The following is a 17,287-nucleotide window of genomic DNA, read 5'->3' as shown; positions in this document are numbered from 1 at the left end:
CTTAATGCTCGATGGTGTTTTAAGCCCCCAATGGCTCCTTAGAGGCAGCTAATACCCTCAACCTTAAACCTACCCATCCCCTCGCTGCCTGGAATGCGCTGTTGGGGGCTTAAAACACCAAACACCAAACTTAATCTCTCTTGGAAGAGTTTGCAGAAAGATGTAAGACCCTTAAAGTGTTTGCTGCTGCACCTAAATGAAAGGACAAGAATCTTAATTCACATTATGTATAAACATCTTTATTCCTATACAGAAAATATGAAGTACAAAAATAAAGAGTAACTTTGTCAACAACAACAATTATAATTGATAAATAAAACATGTAAAATACTGAAGCAAAGCCATTTATTGTTATCAGCTTTTTAAAACAATATTTTTGGAGCAGCTTTTAATATTGAAACTGAATACAACATCAAGAGTCTTAAGGTCAGCAGATTGGGCAGACAGATGGACTCGTCGGAACACAATCCTTCTCCCCCTTATCCTTAGTGTTTTGGAAGAAAACTATTTTAATTTCCTTTTCATAAATTCAATCTGAGACTTCCCAGTAAGTGCTCTGAGAGTTTTATAACCCTTGGAGGACAAAAAAAAGCACCCAATGAAATCACTCAACAGATCTTGACAAAATTATCTACAAGTTCTTCCTACTCCATGAAAAGATTTGGGTTAAATAGCTCAGTTTTTCCGCAACCGTGATATTTTGCAGCTGACTTTTTTTTTCAAAGCCTTGTTGTTATCCATGCTGGTTCATCATGAGATGACAGGGATTGAAGAACACAGGCCAAGGTATAAACAATAAATATAAACATCCACAAGACACATGTGTAGACATAGTAATAAATAAATAACTTAAATGAAAAAATAAATATGATATCTGTTAGGTGTACAGTAAATGTTAAGGGATGCATGGCATCCATTTGGTAACAAAAAGATAAACAATGACAAATGCATTGTGGTCATCATCTGTGTTGATAAAAGAGAATGCTAATGAGCCTTCTAAAGCACAGTCTGGTTGACATCACACTCTACGGTGCAATCAAAGTCATTTTATTACTACATATAAACATATAAATGCTAAAAATGTCAGGTAAAATGTATCAAGAACTGACTTTTAGCTCAGTATGTAGCTGAATCCAACTATCTTTTCACATAGTTTGAAAATTTAGACCTACGTAATGCTTCCCTAATAATATTTTTACATGTTCTTTGTAAATTAATATTTGATGTACCATCATAAATAAATCATTAAAAAAAATATTTCATTGTACTACTGGACTAGTAGAGCCCCTATTGGTTAAGCATCAAATATTCTTTTGTATTTTTAGATTTTATTCACTTTATATTTATCTTTCATCAACTTTCTATATAAAAACCTGGCCTCATGGAACACGAACCCTTTTAATACCTCTTACTTTATTTATAGTATTAAAAAGGATTAAAAATGTAAGATAGAAAAATAGCTCATATCAGTCCTGTAAAAATCCTGAGAAATGGAAATCCTACTGCAAATACAATCAACCTTCAGCGCTTCCAGCTGAAAGGGTAATACTAACTGGCCTGTGTGTTTTCTATGGGCTCAACTTTTAATAATACTCAACATATGTTTGTGCAATTACATTGCAATTACACCATTAATGTGCTGTTAATGAACGATCCAAACGTTGCTAATCTGGCTGAAATATTACATGCCAGATTGAAGGCCAGGAAACTGGGCACTGACATCCAGGATCAACAAATGAGTCTGACAAATGAAACAGGGTTTCGTTCTGTATCCAAGTCTGATGAAACTCCTAGTAAGCAAATGCTCGTTGAGTTATAACATGTAGTTTTTGTTTATAGAGCCATTCAGATGGACGATCCAAAGTTGCAGTTCTTCCATCCGCAAACTCTCTCCATGTTGAGTCCAAAGAGTCTCTTGTCGACATGGTCGAATCATATTCTAACATCATTCAAGCTTTTCTGTCGAGGCTTGGGCTGTCGAGAACAGGCTGTTCTGAATCACTTACAGCCCAACCAAATTCCCTCAAAGTGTTTCACCACGGCCAACCCGCCCGACCTCGTTCTGTAGTCACGGCCCAGGAGGCTTTCCGATTCCTCCTTTACTCTCTTTGACCGTTGCACAATTTCTTCAGGTCACGCTCCCCCTCCCCTCATTCAGCTCTCCTCATCCCACGCACTCACAGTCCGCAGCGGAGAGGGACTTGATGGTTCGCCAGGTTGTCGCAGCATCCATGAAAGAGACCGGTTCATAGCTCGTGGGGCGGCAGCAAGGGTGTGCGCTAACCTTCCTGGCGGTGCGCTTGGGCAGACTACCGTTGGCCAGCAGAGTGCGCAGAGCCAAGTCGTAATTCCCACGAGACCTCTGGCAGGAACCGACGCAGAACTTGAAGAGAACAATCTCGTCCGAGTCGAAGCCCATGCCCAGGTCCCGTACGCGCATCTCACGTTTCTCCACGCGACAGTCCCGACTGCTATGCCGTCCCCTGCTGCTCTTCTCTTTCTTTTTCTTTTCCTCCTTCTCTTTTTTCTTTTTTTTCTTGCGCACTCCTTTGGTCTGTATATCAGAGGTATCCGGTGAGCGGGGGGAGCGTTCCCATCGTGCCGGCTGCTGGTCGTCCTCGACGAGAACATATGGCTCTGCGGGAGAGACGGAAATGGACAAAAAGGAAGAGACGTTTATCACCCGGTTCAGGCCTGAATAATTCCTTATTGATTCATTGTAGAAATGATTCCCAGACATCTGACTCACCAAACAGGCCATGCCACTGGGAGTCACTGCCCTCCTCAAGCTCTTCCTCAACGTTTGGAAAAGGCTCTAAAGGCGGCTCCTCCACCCCAGCACCAGCAAATCCCACCGCAGCTTCGGATTCTGCTCGAAAACGCGACCTGCCTCCTGCCACTAGCGGCAGTAGAGACATCACAACCCATACAAGCACCTGAGCAAACAAAGCAAAGGTGGATGGCAAATGAAAGGACATTTTTTTCACAGTAATTAGAGCATCTCCAGGTTACTTGAATCAATGGATGACCTAGCAAAGAATTCGCCCGTTTATACACACCTGCCAGCGTTTCCTGTGACATGGTGCGTTTGTGACTGATGGCATGGCTGGCATTGCTCTGATCCAACTCCTCGGCCACCACCAAACTCCCACCTGCTTGGAAAGAACAAAGAATGGCTTTATTATACAGTGACCTACAGTTATACAAGTACATACCAAGGCAGGTAATGTAAACTCCAGAGCGCAACATGCGGGTGACACATACACATGCATACAAACGTGTAATCAAAGGTGTCCCATTCATCACGGTCATAATGCCTTTAGAAACATGCTCATTGTTGTTATAGAGAGAGACCAGTGCGATCTCTGAGCACGACCGGTGCTGACTTGCCTGCGGACAAAGCTACAGTGTTAAAAAGAGCCGTTGTCCATCAAATAAACTGCCTTGAAGCAAACTCTGTCAAAAGCATTCTTGATGTGGTTAGATTGCAGCGTGTAGAAGGAGCCTCATGCTCTCAGGGGGTCCTACAAGCCACAGAGATACAGAGAGGTTGATAAGAACTCTGAGCAATGCAGATGTTTATTGACTCATTGCAGTGTGTGACTGTGTAACCTGTGCTGGGGGCTTTGATTTATATCAGGGTCAGGAATGGGGCACAGTGTCTCAGTTAACACCATTCAAACAGCAGGACTCAGTCAAACACGGCAACCCGAAAATGATTGATGAGGACAGACCAATTATTTGCTAGGGAAAAAGGGATGGCAGACAGCACAGCAGAGTATGCTATGCTTATATTTTGGCATAGCTTTATAGTGTTGCAGTTGTGTAGAGATGACTGAGGCTGGATTCCTTTCTCTTGCTAACCTCTGAGAGATCCGCTCCAGAGGAAATGAACTGATGGCACACTTAAGCCCAATTTACAAGAATTAACTCACAATAAAGCAGTTAGCCACAAGAGGATGTGCCTTAATTTAAGCATGGCTACAAGGTGTTGTTTGACACAACATGTTCATGTCTTCAATGTTTATGAAGAGCCAATTTATAATAACAGCAACATTGTGCATATTGTGGTATACTTTCTTTTTTGAAACATCAAAGAAGTTTGTTGCAAGGACGTGCCAATAGATTAAGGGTGATATATTTATAAGCCAATATTATTTATCATATTTGTATTATTTCTACATACAGAAATGTATATTAAAATAAACAAATTGCAGATATAATTTTGTCTTAATCAATAAAAAAAGTAAAATCACCCATTTGAAACTCTACCAGTGAATTTAGGCATCATAACTTTATAATGTACAGTATGAAAATTGTTATATTTGCTGACAGTAAGGGGAAAGTTAGGGGAAATGAGCATGCACAATTAAATATCCAATTTAAATCTCTGATATTGGCAAATAACCAATATGGTACTGATATAGTTCATTCCTAAAGCATAATTTCTAAGATGCTCTTTTCCATACATTTAATGTGTATGTTAAAGAAGACTGTCCTTGCTCCCAATCCACTTTCATTTTATCTTATTTGGTGTTCAAACGAAGAAAACAAGCCATACAAGTGGGGAAAGATATGAGGATAATTAAATGACGACAGATTTTTCATTTCTCTGTGAAACTATCCCTTCAAGCCTGCATTATGGAAGTATTTAGAAAATGTGAGGCATAATCTAATTTCGAATCACATTAATGGGGGCTGGACACTCACTCTACCTGTTCTGTTTTTTCTGCATCATTTGCGATGACTCTCATAATGTTAAAGAAATGTCATTGTAAAGTTTTAAGGGTCAGAGGATCTTTTCTCATGCAGTAGGAAGCCATTCACGTCAAATCATCCAGACTCCTGATCTACTCACAAGCTCACCTTTGGACAAATGTACTTTAGAATGATATACAGAATAAATCTTTACTGCCAAAAAATAAAAATAAAAAGTAGTATCTCATGTACTCCTCAGGAGCATTAAAGATGTCTAATGCTGTATCTTAAGATCTTCAGTCATCCTGGTTTATTGGCTGCTTAAGGCAAATGTAGAATTTATGTCTTCTAAATCCAGCCAAATAAATATGAACCCGGTTTCAACAGCTTCAGGACATATTTATTGCGTCTCTGGAGGCCGGCTTCAGCTGAGAAAGACCACATATGACCAGAGATGAATGTGGACATGCTGTCAAGAGGGTTTACGGCATGGATTCCCATTGAAATGTGACTTCGACCATCCTTATAACTCCTGCATGTGTTGCATTAAAATCGAAGTGTTGTTTATGCGCAAGGATTTATTGTATTCTGATGATTTTCTAATTATAATTGTATACATATCTGAAACCTCCTTAAATATGCATCTAAACTGCCATAATTGCTTTGATCATAAGTGACATAAAAGCATACGCCCTGAGCTGCATATGTGATTGTTTGTTTATAAATGGTTTGCGTGCGTGTGTATGAGTGTTATGGCTGTGACTCTGTGAGCGTACACATCTGTTTTCCTGACCACAACAATCATTCTTACAGTCTGGCTGGCTTCCCTCCTTCACTCTTCAGCTTCTATCCAGCTGAATGTATAAACCCAATGCAGAATAACCAGGCTGACCGTAACAAGCAAATCAATATCAGACACCTACAGAGAAACAAGACCAGCTCCACCACAAGAATTCGGAAATGTATCCATTGTAGACTATGGAAGTGCAATCTGGCTAATAGGTCGGTCTGCACTCGGGGTCTGTGCGGCTCATTTCGTGCTGTCAGCTTCTAAATAAGCCCCTTGGCCTCTCGTTCCCTGACGACCCCCCACCTCACTGCTTCCTGTAAGCTGAGCTGGCATGCTGGGGGCGCAGGCCAGAGGTTATGATAAGAGCACTACCTGCCTCTCAAACGCACAGCAGGCCTTTACAGCCAGATAAGCATTGAAAACGGTTTATGACACAACAAATTCACACTTGCAATGCAAATTATTAGTTGATGGCTACCGAAAAGGCAGGCATCGCTATTATTATTGCTCACACTACGTCAGGTGTTTATTCTAAACTTCCAGTTCCAGCCCTAAGAATTCAGCTTCGGTGCATAACCTGTCCCGCACAGTTTATGCTACATATATGAGAGATACTTCAAATCAAGCATTTCAAAACTGTTCTAATCACTTGGCAGGCACAAAAGTGGGCAAAAATCCAATAAACATACATTGAATAAGGGATCGAGTCAAATGTAGGATTCAGAGTATCACAGAGGGTGCGTCTCAATCAGTTCCCGTGCACACAAATTCAGGCACTGGTAAGGACAGTAAGGACCCTGGCTCACTACACATTGAGACACCGATGACTCTATTTCCGGCGACATGACATCGTCCTCATTGTAGAACATCACCACTGGTATTTATGAACAACAGCAGAACTGATATCTTTCTGACATTATTTTTAATTTTATTTAAAGTACATTATGATAAAACATTGCTTGTTACATATATGTGCAACATTTCAGTCGTAAATAAATTATAGGGCTACATGTTAGCTAGATTGTTCATTTCCTGTCTAGCAATGTATGTCTATGCTGAAATATAATTAAATAATGGTTTGTATTTTAAAAAACATTATTGCGTGTCATTATTCATTATGTAGTGACTTATGTTTTGCACTTCAGAACTGCCTTTAAGGGAGCGTAGTGAGCATTGATGCTCCCTGGTTTTTACAGTGCATTGTGGGACTTTTTAAAGAGCAAATGTTTTAGTGCACTGGAAGGATTTTGCGATTGAGACAGCCCTTAAAATGGCCGACTCCCTGATCAGTGCCTTGACTACTGAACTAGGGAGCTGATTGAGACTTAGAGGCGGGTTCTTTTGACTTAAGCCAGTAAGCATCCAACTAGAAACTACATAGCAATGCCCTGGCAACCACCTAGAAAACCCAATAGCCTATCATTAGCTACGTATACAGGCAGCCAAATAATTAATTAGTAATTAGTAATCGGATTCATGGCTGATGGCTCAATCGGATTGAAAAAGCCTTCATGTAAACACCTCGATCAATCTAAGTGAGCTCGGATGAAATTTCAATTGGACTGGAAGGGCTGGCGTAGACCTGAAATAATACGATCAATAGCAATAAGTACCTCGGGCACACGCAGTGTTGTGATGCATATATTTACATATGTTTTACGACTTATGAATGTGCCTATGTTTATTTTCTTCTTTCATCTTTAAAAAATGGTCGGTGCAAATCAAAATGACAGTTAGATTCACAGTAGCTCCAGTGAAATTATTACTCTGGTTCTGAATGCAGCAACTGGGCACTACACATGCATTGAAGTTTTGTTCAGAATACATAAATGTACATTTAAATGAACATGTGAATCAGATTGTAAAGTTTAGAGTTTATATAAACAGAACTTTCAGAAAATGAAATCTGATCAGATCGGTTCTGATTGATGAAAATTAGTGCATGTAAACATACCTATTGCTGTCTTAATAATTCTAGTGTCTTAATGGTTCCATGAACGATTCTTTTAGTATTTCTAAAAAAACAACAAATACAATTCCATTGCAAAATGATGAGATAATTTCAATAACAAATACATTTAAATCACTTCTAGCAAATGGTGTGTTTACATGACTTTTGAATGACTTCAATGTCTTTTTAGAGAATGCAATCCAATAGTTGGCCTTAACTACATATTAAATAAGCAACAAAAAAAAAAAAAAAAAAACTTTTCATAAAATACTAATAACAATCTCAGTGTTAATTTTTAAATACATATTGTCATGTGAACAACCAGTTAGGAAATTTAGGTCTCAAGAGTTAGTTGAAATCTGTATTAAATTCAAGTCCCCTTGTAGTCAATAATTGTATCCCTTAAAACTCATCTTTGATTACCCAAATTACATATTTAAAAGGTTTTTTTAATGTTAAATTAATCATAAAATTTCTTAATGTCTTAAAATAACTTGAATGTAACTCTGCACACTTGCCTTATTTAGTACACAGTTCTATGAATATGCATATTAGCTCCGCCTCCACTCACTCACACCAGCTCAGAGATCCACTTGTTGACGTGATTGGAACACCACATATACATCTAAACAACATTAAAAGCTTGATTTTCACCACAGGGGGACTTTAAGAGTCAATAGTTCAGGATTCAGACTACACTTTTTCTGCTGTATGTTTGTTTCACTTAACAAAATTGACTTATAAGAGTCATTCTTTTGGTTTGCACTCCACCAGGGGTGTCAAACCCTGTTCCTGGAGAGCCACAGCCCAGCAGAGTTTAGCTTCAGGCCTAATTAAACGCACCTGATCCAGCACATCAAGTCTTTTAGACTTATTTGAAAACTACAGGAGTGTGTTTTGGAGCAGGATTGGAACTCTAGGAGCTGAGTTTGACACCCCTGCCCTACACAGTTCATGCTGTAGATTCAGCATTTTTAAATGAACAAAAATGAAGCCCAACTCTAATGAACAAGCACATCTCTTACTGACTTTTATTTATCCTGTGTGAACTGACCATTTCTAAGACGTGTCTTTGTGCAAACAATCTATTATACAAATGTCTTCCATGAATGTCAAATCAGTGAATATAATTAGCAGCTCTTAAGCAGGAAAACCGATTTACTTTAAGGCAACTTATTTACATCTTTACAAATGAGACATAAGAACCCTCTAGATTTGGTTTCAGATTTGGTTAGGGAAGCCCACACGGTCCTCAAAGCACATAAACTCAAGAAAGTGTGGTTGAAGTGCAAACCCACACTGACCCAAACGTCCAACCGCCCAAATCTTCCTATGCAGTGAGAAGCATCTTCCACAGTCCCTCTCACCCACCTCTAGAGGTGCACCTGGTTGTGTTTAAGTGCCCTAAGCAGTGTCTTTGTTGGCCAGTCGCTCTGTGCCTCTTGTTAACATGTGAGCTGAGGGTGCCTGAGGGACGGGACCATGCGGCTGCACTCTTGAGGAACTGCAGAGCGGTTCTGACGGCCTCTGTGCTGGGACTCATTGATTAAAGGCATGCTTCAAACACACAACAACCTGCCCTCGGGCACTTACATGCCACCGTTAAAGAATACGGGAGTATCACAGTGGCGTCATTGTGACTAACGTGGATACCAGACATCTCACCCTGCAAAGTCTCAATTCCGGGAGATGGCACTTCACTCCACCTCCCGTGAAATGAAAAAATGACATGATAAACTATTATTATATTCATTTGTGTAAGCCGCATAACACAGGTTCGTTCATTCAATAATATTAGTGTGCCGAAAGTGAAAGTGACCGAGGGTATCCCAGCATAAGTGGTCACAGAAGACGCATTTTGATCAGCGGGATTCAGGGATATTGTATATAATATAAGTTATTATAAGATTTATAAGTTATTATAAGTAAGTTATTTATAAGTTATTATAAGTAACCTTACGGGAGAGGTGGGATCTCTGTGATGCAAACTCCTCAGTCGTGACGACAGATGCAAATGAGGGGCTGTCATTTTAGAGCTGTTACGAGGGTGTTGACTTTTGTGATGTGCGTTGGAAAATCTATATCATAAATATACATGATTATGCAGATGATTTGTTAATTATGATGTTTAAAAGTAAAAGCTGACATGATCATTTTTTCCTGGAATTTGAGCCGTAATCTGTCTAGACTGGACTCAAATTGGTGCATAAGCAAGTCTCAAGAGAGAACCCCTGCGTTTTTTCACTGTCCCCCTTCCATCTCGGACAGAACCATTAGAGGTGTTTGATGTGCCAGGTCTACCTGTCACCATTAATGATGAGGAGCAGTGGTGTGGGATAGGCCACACTAAATCAGCCAGCCAATAAAAGACACCTGGTGAAAGCAGAGATGCAAAGTACACTTCACCAGCCTGGCCTGCTTGATCATTGCCAGACACGCTTTTATCCGGGGGTGTGAACTTCAGCCGTGAGGTGCGTGTAATATATCTATCCGTGTTCCCTCCGGCTTGCTAAACTCCATCGGACTCAATCTCCAATCCAAAATTGGCACATGCAAAGAGCAGGCACCGTGCATGTCCTTTCAAGTTCATAGGTCTTTCCTTCTAACAGTACTTATTAAATACACCCTGTATATAATATATTGGACCTGTTACAACGGACTGCATTTTGGCTATTTGCAGATATCCGAGACACTGGTTTTATGACATTTTAATGTGCTTATGCTCCAGAACTCGAGTTCAATCGCAGCATGTCTGAGTGCGTGACATCCAAGCGTATAATTCAATAATCCTTCTCTGGCAAAAGGTAAGTTCTCATTACTGTCAGAGTCCGGCCACTGGAGAGGTGAAGAGAGAGCGTACGCTGCCAAGAAAACCAGCATTACCTGTTTGAAACCCTTTCCTCTTTTGTTCCAGGATCCAAGAAGGAAAAAAACACACTGATTATTGGATTGTGAACACATGTGGTTTTCAGACCACCATTCATGTCACTGAGTGAACATGATAGCAAAAACAACTTCCATTAATTGCTAAGATCCATCATTCAGGTCTCTGCTGCTTTCAGTTTCTCTCTCAGACAGACTCTTATTCTAGTACAGCATACTCATATCCATAGATTGTTGCGTGTAATGGAAGAACATGAACGGCAAACGCAAAAAAATGCACACAGTACAGCAAAGCTAACACAGGGGTCCTCAAAATAAGAAAATTCTCAAAAATACAGGATCTTTATGGTTGAATGAAGAACCTTTGATATTCAATGGAACCTTTCCATTGCACAAAAGCTTCATTATAGTGGAAAAAGGTTCTTTAGATTTTTAAAATCTTCTTTACACTAAGAAAAAAATGGTTCTTCTTAAGAACAGATCGCTGCTTTAAGCAACCTAAAATGGTTCTTCTATGGCATCGCTGTGAAAACCCCCTTCTGGAACCTTTATTTTTAAGAGTTTATGCAATGAATCAGATTCATCTGAAAAGACCTTTTAATGAGTTCAATTTGTCAACACAATAATGATGCAGTCAAATCAACATCAGTGATTTGCGCACGTCCTGGGTCGTTCCCTTTCGACTTCTTACGGCACTAAATTCCTGAATTCACGGTACATCAGCAATGAAATCAGCAGTGTTCGAGTTAGAGGCTGTGAGCCTTGACAAAAGAGGCAGGTTGGTTGGTAGGCTTTATTTTTGCTACGCAAATGCAGTGGCCACTGTTTGCATTCCACACCACGCGGCTGCATCACGAGCTTGACGGACGGAGCTCAAGAGCGCGTCCCTTCCCCTCCGGATCCTCAACTGAGGCACAGGCCTGGACCACACAAACAGCTCAGGCACCTACAAGCGTGGATGAATGCACATATATATCACAATACAAATGGCTCAGATTAGGATAATTATTTTATCATTGTTATTATCATTATTTATCATCTCATTTCAAAACAGTTTGAAAAGCTTTTTAATCTACTACATTCCTGCCTCCCAACATGTTCCGATGTCTGTTAAAATGATTCAGTCTATTACTAAAAACACTCTCATGCATCTTACCCACTCATGCATTTCAGACCCCTCAAAATAGTTTAGTTCTATAATTATTTAATTAAGCATAGTTTCTTTAAAGTAGAGATGGATGATATAGCCTATTAACATATTATTAACATATTGCCTATTCCCTGGTATTGATCACTAATTTGTGCTCATTTCCTCAGTTTTTACATTTAGATTAACTTTGCTGTCATCTATGGCTCACAGAAAAGTTCACTTAAAAAAGAACATTTTCTTTTTTTATTTTGAGATTAATCATCCCTTTAAGACTCCACAACCTTTTATTTTGCAGAAGAAATTTCTTTCTTCTGCTGAACACAAAAGAAGATATTTTAAAGAATGTCAGTAATCAGACAGTTGATGTATCCCATTGACTTCCATAGTATTGGTTTACTATGGATGTCAGTGGGGTCCATCAACTATTTGTTTACCAACATTCTACAAAATATATTGTTTTGTGTTCAGCAGAAGAAAGAATTTCATACAGGTTTGAAACAACTTGAGGGTAAATGATGACCGAATTTTCATTTTTAAGTGAACTATTCATTTAAAGATGATCTTTAAAAACCACTAATAAATTAATAACACTGTTAAATTTAGCAAACATAAATGGCAATTTTTCATACTGTACATTATAAAGTTGTGATGCCTTAAATCAGTTGTAGCATTAAAAAAAAAATATTTTAGTTTATTAACACGAAACCGTACAGAATTTGGTCCCACTTTAACTACTGTACTTAGGTAAAAAAAATGTTTGGTACAGTGTACTTATTGTGTTCATGTGGTATTCCAAATCACTTTTGCTGCTAGCAAGGTGGGTTATGGGTAAGGTTAGGAACAGGTTTGGTAGTATTGTTAGGTTTAAGGGTGGGTTAAGGTGTAAGGGAAGGGTCAACAATATAGCTAACTATAGATGTAACTGTAGAAATTACAGATGTAATTACAGGCAGTACAACCTAAAACATATATGTACATGATAAGTGTATTGTATCCACTGTATTAAATTATACTACATAGTAGTTAAAGATACTTCATATAAAGTATATAAAGACCCCAGAATTTTAATATTGGCCTGCCATGTATCATCATCCATAACATCAAAACAACTATCAGCTTTTCGGTATTGGCCAACATTTTTAAAATCAGTGCATCCACACTTTAAATCTTATTTTGTTTAATCTAAAGAACAAAACAAATTTGATTGCTCAGCAGTAAAATCTGTCCTCCTTCATTTATGATCAGTAATAAATGCCTATCCCCATTCACTCATCTACTTCACACCCCTTACAAATTTGCAAAAATGTATACATTAGTCATGTTTCTCTAGATCTAAAGAAAATCAGCTATCATTCACCTGGCAAAACATTGTTAACAGGCTGATTTTATACAAAGGACCCGTATGAAGTGGGTCAGCATTGTAACTCTGAGAAGATGATCTGAGCTGACAGCCAGCAGTGGCACCAAGTCATGAATTTGAGCTGCAGGATTATTAGAGAACAAATTTTATAGTCCAGATTCGTAGAGTCTGTGCTAAGCAGTTCAGATGCAGTAGCTAATGTCGTTTCCTGTCTGAAACCCATCCTGAACAGCAGCTTTACCTTCTCTTCATTAAAGTGTCTTGCCTTTTGCTTTGATAACCAAATACAGCCAGATTAACTACATTTAAAAGGGACCGACAGAGCGAGAACACTTGGATGAACAAGTCCTTAAATGGGAATAAATTAGGGAAGAGAGGGTAATGGTGAAGATAGTATTTCCCTCCCGAGGCTTAGCCTGAGCAGTCACAGCGACCTCTAAAGAGAGAGAAAGAGAGGGATAGACTAAGCAACTAAATACTCTATTAAAAGGAAGCCAGAACAGTTAGCCTTGAGATAAGAGTTGGTGGTTTAAAAGAGAGAAGCTTCATCACTGAATTCACGTATCATATACAAACCTATCCTACGCACTCAGTCAACTTCCTAAGCCATCGACCTGTGTAAAGGACCACCTAAACCCTGCTCTAGCAGACTCTTGGTTTCTAAATGAATCCACAGGTAATTATTTCAACCGAGGCAGCGCTCGGGCACAGAGGCCAGCCCATCCTCATAGGCCTTTATACTGTAGCTCACGTCTCATTTGTTCAAATTAAGCTCAGGGAGGGGGAAAAACTAGCTATTAGTGTGTCTGGATGAACTAACGACATCCAAAGCGTTTCCATGTCGCCCAGTTGAGCCCCAGACAGGCTTCGAGTAATGACCTGGCCCGCTCTTTCAAAGGCACCGACGCCACCATGATTAATGCATCTGACCTGGCAATTTCGGAAGAATACAGCTTATTGTATTAAAGACTGCTTCCAGCCACAAACATGGGTGTACAATAAGTCCACTTAACATTCTTCGCTATCAAAAGTTTGGTAAGAGATGTTCAGATAAAGAGAAAAAGGTAATATCCCTCATCAGTGTCATGAATGAAGTCTTGAGCGTACATGCATTTCATCTGGCAAAAACACCAACAATTAAGTGAAAACCAAGGGTCAGGCCTGGTGAAACTTTTGTGTGCATTTATAAATTTGGTTTTATTGTATGAGCAATCGTCTGAGTGACTGAGTCTGAGGGTCAAGATATAAACAATCACAAAATCTGATTTTCTTCGTGCCACAATCAAGGCAAATGAACGAGCTCTGTCAAAAAACTATTTGCGTGTATAAAAAGACTGTGTGTTATAAATCTGCAGAGTATGAGGAATGCAACAATGGAGCTATGCATCAAAATGAATAGCTTTTGCTAATCATTTTTGGTAACCACAAGAGGGAGGACGTTCAATCTATTTTACAAGGGGGGAGACTGTGTGGAATATCCAGATTGTGTAAGATAAGCATAATCATACCAATGGCAAAAAATAGGTCAAAATAAAAGGTTGGGGAGTCTTAAAGGGATGATTAATCTCAAAATAAAAATGTTCTCATGTTTTTCCAAACCTGTATGAATTTCTTTCTTCTATGGAACACTTTTTTGGTCCACAAAATGAAAGCTGTTTTGGACCCCAAAGTACTTCAAAATATCTTCTTTTGAAATCATGTTCACCTAAGGAGGTAACTAGAAACAGTAAATCGCTCAGCACAGGACTGACACACCAGTAAGTAAGTAAGTCATTATTTATCACTTTATTATAGATTGTAAATATACCACAAAATAAAGAGTGTTGTTTAATAAGTCTTTAGGTAGTTGACATTTAGCTAACTATCCTTGGGGTTCCAAAATGACAATGTGGCTTGCTTGTGATGAACTTCAACAGATTGCGTCTTCCTGAACACTTCCTGAAATTCCTTTTCAAAAGCCAATCCCCCTTAAAAGCCATTGAATCATTTGCACACTGGTTGGCACCATGATGAGTTTTCTAGAAACTGACACAGAGGCCCATTCAGATGGAACACAGTTGGACAGTTGCACTGACCCTTGAGAGAATGAGAATGAGCTCAGGTCAGCTAAGGCCAAGGGACGTGGACCCTGCGGTGGAGTTGCAGGACACTGTGAGATATCTCAACCTTCTCCTCAAAAGCACTAATTTAATCTCTTCTTCACACACATGCCTGTACATTTCTGTCACATTCTGAACTCAGCTTATTCATTGTACATGCCAGTTATCATCTTGAGAGGTCTTGCTGCGCTAGAAGCCAGTAGCAATGTTCAGTGTATGAATGTGTCATCATTTAAACCTTCCTACCATGCTGCTGAGGTTTGGGAATGTGCACATGAAAACACAAGGAGGGAGGTGCCACATTTACGCCGGGGGTTTGAGAGATCATTATATGACATGAAGAAGTAAAACCTTCAGAGGTGAGAGCCAGGTCAACTAACACATGAGTGACCGAAGAATTGGAGGGAGGAAAAAAAACCTTCATCCGTGATAATAAATAAAAGTATGTTGCTTTTTTTTTTTTTTTGCCTTGCCATGTGATTGGTTCTCGGTCGTGGTTTCGGAGGACCTCAGCGCTGCACATTTTGGATGTGTCCTTTTTTGAAAACACCTGGTTATATCACCTGCTTATTAGCTGACCTGAATTGGGTGTGTCAGATTAGGAAGACATCCAGTATGTTCAGTGTCGGGGTCCTCAAAGAAAACGAATGAAAACCACTGCTCTATAGTGAGGCAAAGTAAAATACAAAACATGTAAGCTATGCAAAAACACACATGGACATGTCATTGAGGTAGGTGCGGTGCTAGTCCAGGGCTGATCTGAAAGCAAAGATTCCAGAATGACAGCCCTGAAAATGGAAATCAGTGCACAAAAAATGAAATCCAAGCCTTTAGTGGAATCTGATATTTTAAATAATTTGAATAAATCGAGTTCAGCTCACGTGGAACTCTTTTATGCTTCTCTGAAATGTACACTATAAAATATTATGTGATCAATAAGTTATGACAACATATATTTTTACATTGCTTTAACTCATCAAAATAAGTTAAGCAATTTTCAACTTTTTTATAAGTTATACAAAATTCAACAAATTTTTTAAAGTCAGTTTGATGTAATTTAAGTTGAAATGACTTAAACATCCAAGTTGATTGTACTTGAAAATTTGAGGCACTTTTAACTTTTTTTTTTTACAGTGTATGTTAATCATAAAAAAACATACATTTATTTACAATAGGTAATAGTAAGTAGGCTATAAGAAGTCAGTCAAACAGCAACAAGAAAACAGATTTCTTTAAAAAAAAAAAAAAAAAAAAATTTGAGAAGTGTGTTTAATGTTAATTAATGTTAACGTTTAACCACAAGAAAAAGGCCCTTTTGATCAACTAAAACAGCTTTAAAGTGGAGACGACTTTCACTTTAACCAGAACGATATCTTTCACTATTTACGCTGTTGAAAACATCCCTTTCGTCTCCAATAAAACAATTTTGACAGTTTCCCTCTATCCATGGCAGCTCAATATCTACTGCTAATCACTCTAAATAAATGAAAAACGACCAACCAAACCATGTTTGTTTTCAAGAATAAGTTCAGCAGGCTGTGAGAACAGAATGACAGGTAGCTTACAATGCCTCTTAGACCACACCTGATGACACCCGGCTAGTAGAAGTTTCAATTACACACCAGCCGTCTAATGTTTATTGCCTGAGGGGACATATTACAGAGGTCTGATCCAAATCCTTTGACAATCTGTAACTCTATCAATTCAAAGGCAGCCGATATGTCAAGAAGTTGAAGTTTTGCGCATTACCGTGCGTATGGAGTGCTTGAGCGCGACCGTGCCAAATCCTTACAGCCTCGCGCTTCTCGTAGGCAGCTTGTCTTCGCGAGTAAAATCCACACGCGCCTCTGTAAAGCAACTGACTTTCTCACGGGTATGTCCTCTTCTAAAAGCGAGAGAACAAACTCTTCAAAGGAGAGGAGGACGGAGAGGCGCCTCCCTCCGTGGCCAAGCCTCTCTCTCTCTCTTCATCTTGTGAGATGATCCTGAGAGGAATGAAAATCAAAGCCAATTTTCCATGACCGGCTTAGCAGCTACAGTAATGATTTAAATAATATTAGTAACAATAACAGCTAATATTTCGTCGTCATTTATATATATATGTTTTTAGTATTTTGAGCAGAAATTGGTTTCGTTAAGCCATGGGCTATTTCTATCGATTCACATAGGCTAGTTTTCCTGTTAATCATTAAAACATAATTTCCCATTTTCCCACATAAAGAAAAGGGTGATAGTTTTAATATGAAACACTCTCCAAAAATCAAACTCCAACTTAACAAAAGTTCATGATTAACAACAGTGACCGATTTAAGAATTATAATAACGAAACGCTGCTGTGATTTGAATCAATAGGCTT

General features: G+C 39.0%; 1 protein-coding gene across 2 annotated transcripts; it reads right to left on the bottom strand.

The window, feature by feature from the left end:
• Window positions 1–225: 225 nt before the first annotated feature.
• On the bottom strand, window positions 226–16,809 carry artnb (artemin b). Of its 2 annotated transcripts, none has more exons than XM_084120720.1 (4): window positions 16,681–16,809; window positions 3,060–3,152; window positions 2,750–2,936; window positions 226–2,637 (listed from the first exon to the last, which is right to left on the bottom strand). In XM_084120720.1, the coding sequence occupies exons 2-4, from the start codon at window positions 3,111–3,113 to the stop codon at window positions 2,165–2,167; spliced, it is 714 nt and encodes a 237-aa protein (XP_083976846.1). In that variant the 5' UTR covers window positions 3,114–3,152; window positions 16,681–16,809; the 3' UTR covers window positions 226–2,164. The 2 variants fall into 2 exon arrangements, with proteins under 2 accessions (XP_083976846.1, XP_083976847.1); XM_084120721.1 differs by having other exon boundaries at window positions 3,060–3,155; window positions 16,681–16,801.
• Between the last annotated feature and the right edge of the window lie 478 nt (window positions 16,810–17,287).

The sequence above is a fragment of the Abramis brama genome (genome assembly GCF_963993115.1).
Source record: "Abramis brama genome assembly, chromosome: 7".
NCBI lineage: Eukaryota > Metazoa > Chordata > Actinopteri > Cypriniformes > Leuciscidae > Abramis > Abramis brama.
This window is presented reverse-complemented; position numbering and strand designations above follow the sequence as displayed.

Excerpts from the sequence above, each read along its gene's own strand:
- artnb (XM_084120720.1), bottom strand. The coding sequence starts at position 3,113 with ATGCCAGCCATGCCATCAGTCACAAACGCACCATGTCACAGGAAACGC. Across the intron at positions 2,937-3,059 it reads GTCACAGGAAACGCTGGCAG|GTGCTTGTATGGGTTGTGAT; the intron begins GTGTGTATAAAC and ends TTGTTTGCTCAG. Across the intron at positions 2,638-2,749 it reads CCAGTGGCATGGCCTGTTTG|AGCCATATGTTCTCGTCGAG; the intron begins GTGAGTCAGATG and ends TCTCTCCCGCAG.